General features: G+C 38.5%; 1 protein-coding gene across 1 annotated transcript; it reads right to left on the reverse strand.

Moving 5' to 3' along the window:
* Positions 1-364: 364 nt before the first annotated feature.
* On the reverse strand, positions 365-1,807 carry LOC101387928 (olfactory receptor 4D10-like). The gene has a single exon (XM_004437766.2). It carries the CDS (start codon positions 1,578-1,580, stop codon positions 645-647), a length of 936 nt encoding a protein of 311 aa, XP_004437823.1. The 5' UTR covers positions 1,581-1,807; the 3' UTR covers positions 365-644.
* Between the last annotated feature and the right edge of the window lie 442 nt (positions 1,808-2,249).

Raw genomic sequence — 2,249 nt, forward strand, 5'->3', positions numbered from 1 at the left:
TTGGATGTGTTTATTTCATTAAGATGTGATTACTTCATGAAAGACCATATAGAATCCAATGCCCAAGTTGCATTATTTTCTAATATGTGTCTTAGCTCCCTTTCTGGTAGCAGGAATGTAGTGGGAATGTCTGAGTATGTATATATTTTTGCTTTTCTTATTGATACTTTTATTTAGAAAATTGCAGATTCCCATGCGGTTATAAGAAATAACAGAGAGAGAGAGATATCACCTTAACCCAATTTCCCCTAATGTTCATTTCACAGTCTGTACGTATATCAAAACATCAAGTTGTACATGTTAAATGTAGGCCATTTTTACTTGTTAATTACACCACACTAGAGCTAGAAAAAAAAACCCCACAACAATTCCAATGTGATAAAATTGAGTATATTTCAAATCTGCTTTCTTTATTTCTTCCAAGGCTGTATTGCAAAAGCAATATCCACCTCTCCTGCTAACAATTTAATTTCTCTACTTCCTTTTGTAACATGAAGCCCATCTTTTTACTTTGTTTGTTCAGAATCTTTGAAAGTCATGTGTATCTTCATTGAAATATAAAAATTATTTAGAAATCCTTTAGTCAATACAATTTATTTGATGCACAAACATTTTCACAGGTGTTGAGAGAGAGAGTGATTAGTCTATACCATATCAGAAGGCATAAATATTCTCTTCAGTCTCCTCATGGCTGACTTCATTTCCTGGTTCCTCAGTGTGTAGATCAAGGGGTTCAGCAGAGGGGAGATGACTGTGAAGGTGATGGAGACAGCTCTGTCCGTGGGGAGAGAAGTGAAGGGCCGGGCGTAGACATAGATGCAGGGCACAAAGTGCAGGGTGACCACAAGGGCGTGTGAGGTGCAGGTGGAGATGGCTTTCCTCCTGCCCTCCCCTGCCTGAGACCTCAGCATCATTAGGATGACTGTGTAGGACACAAGCAGGATGATAAACCACAGTGTGGTGAGCAGTCCATTATTGGAAATCATCAGCAGCTCAAGTGCAAAAGTGTCTGTACAGGCGAGTTTGAGGACCTGGGGGACATCACAGTAGAAGGTGTCAAGAACATTGGGTCCACAGAATGGGAGAGGCAACAATAGGCAAATCTGCACGATGGAGTGGACAAAACCCCCAACCCAAGAGGCAGCTATTAACCCAATGCAACGGCCTCCACTCATGATGGTCACATAGTGCAGGGGCTTGGAGATGGCCACATACCGATCTATTGCCATCACTGACAAAGAAAATGCATCTGCCCCGCCAACAAGGTGGAAGAAAAACGTCTGGGTGAAACAGCCATTGAAGGAGATGGTCTTTCTCTGTGACAGAAGGTCCACCAGAACCTTGGGAGCTGTGATGGAGGAAAAGCAGATGTCGGCAATAGATAAATTCCGGAGCAAAAAATACATGGGGGTGTGAAGGTGGGATTCACAGGTCACAGTGAGCATGATGAGGAGGTTTCCCAGCAGAGTTGTCACATACACCAAAAGTAGGAAAAGAAATAAGACCAAGTTCAGTTCTTGATTCTGGGTTAGGCCAAGGAAAATAAATTCTTTTACCCTGGTGCAGTTTTTCCACTCCATTGAGTCATCTTCTTTCTCTCTCTTTTGTTTCAAGCTGCTTCATTTGAAAATACTTGGCTATTTATTTTCTTGTCTTCCTAAGCAGTAAGAATGCAATTCAGTATGTTCCTCCTTTGGCTGTGGTATTGCAATTAGTTGAGTTGTCCAAATTTTGAAGATTGCAGTCGGTTTGGTGACCAAATCAAATTATCACATGCAAAGTCATTCAGTAATTCTTTTCCTATAAAACTACTGTTGAAAAAAATAAGCATTCATGTTTGGTAGTGATTTTTACATAGCATGTTTCATTTGATTAATTTACTTTAGTTTTTAATTTTACTTTTTTTTATTCCATACTAATTTACTGAATGTCAGGAACTACCTAAAGCATTAAATACAAAGATAAGTAAGACATGGTTCAAACCATCGTATACTTATAGTCTACAAGTTTAATATTAATATTAGCAAATATTCTGTTGACCTCAAGAGGCTCTAGTCTTGCTGAAAAAAAGAATAGATATCATTCTGTTTCTTATTGCAATGTTGCTGTGGCATGAATCAGTTTCCTTGCTCTTGGCTGTTTTATGCCAAATTTCTTAAAATTACAACCTATTGTTCCATGCAAGTATCTTGTGATTGTGATTACTTGGTACTAATCAGATTATTTGCTTAATAATTATTTTAAAATAT

The sequence above is a fragment of the Ceratotherium simum genome, chromosome 34 (genome assembly GCF_057802395.1).
Source record: "Ceratotherium simum simum isolate JZ-2026a chromosome 34, ASM5780239v1, whole genome shotgun sequence".
In the NCBI taxonomy this organism is placed as follows: domain Eukaryota; kingdom Metazoa; phylum Chordata; class Mammalia; order Perissodactyla; family Rhinocerotidae; genus Ceratotherium; species Ceratotherium simum.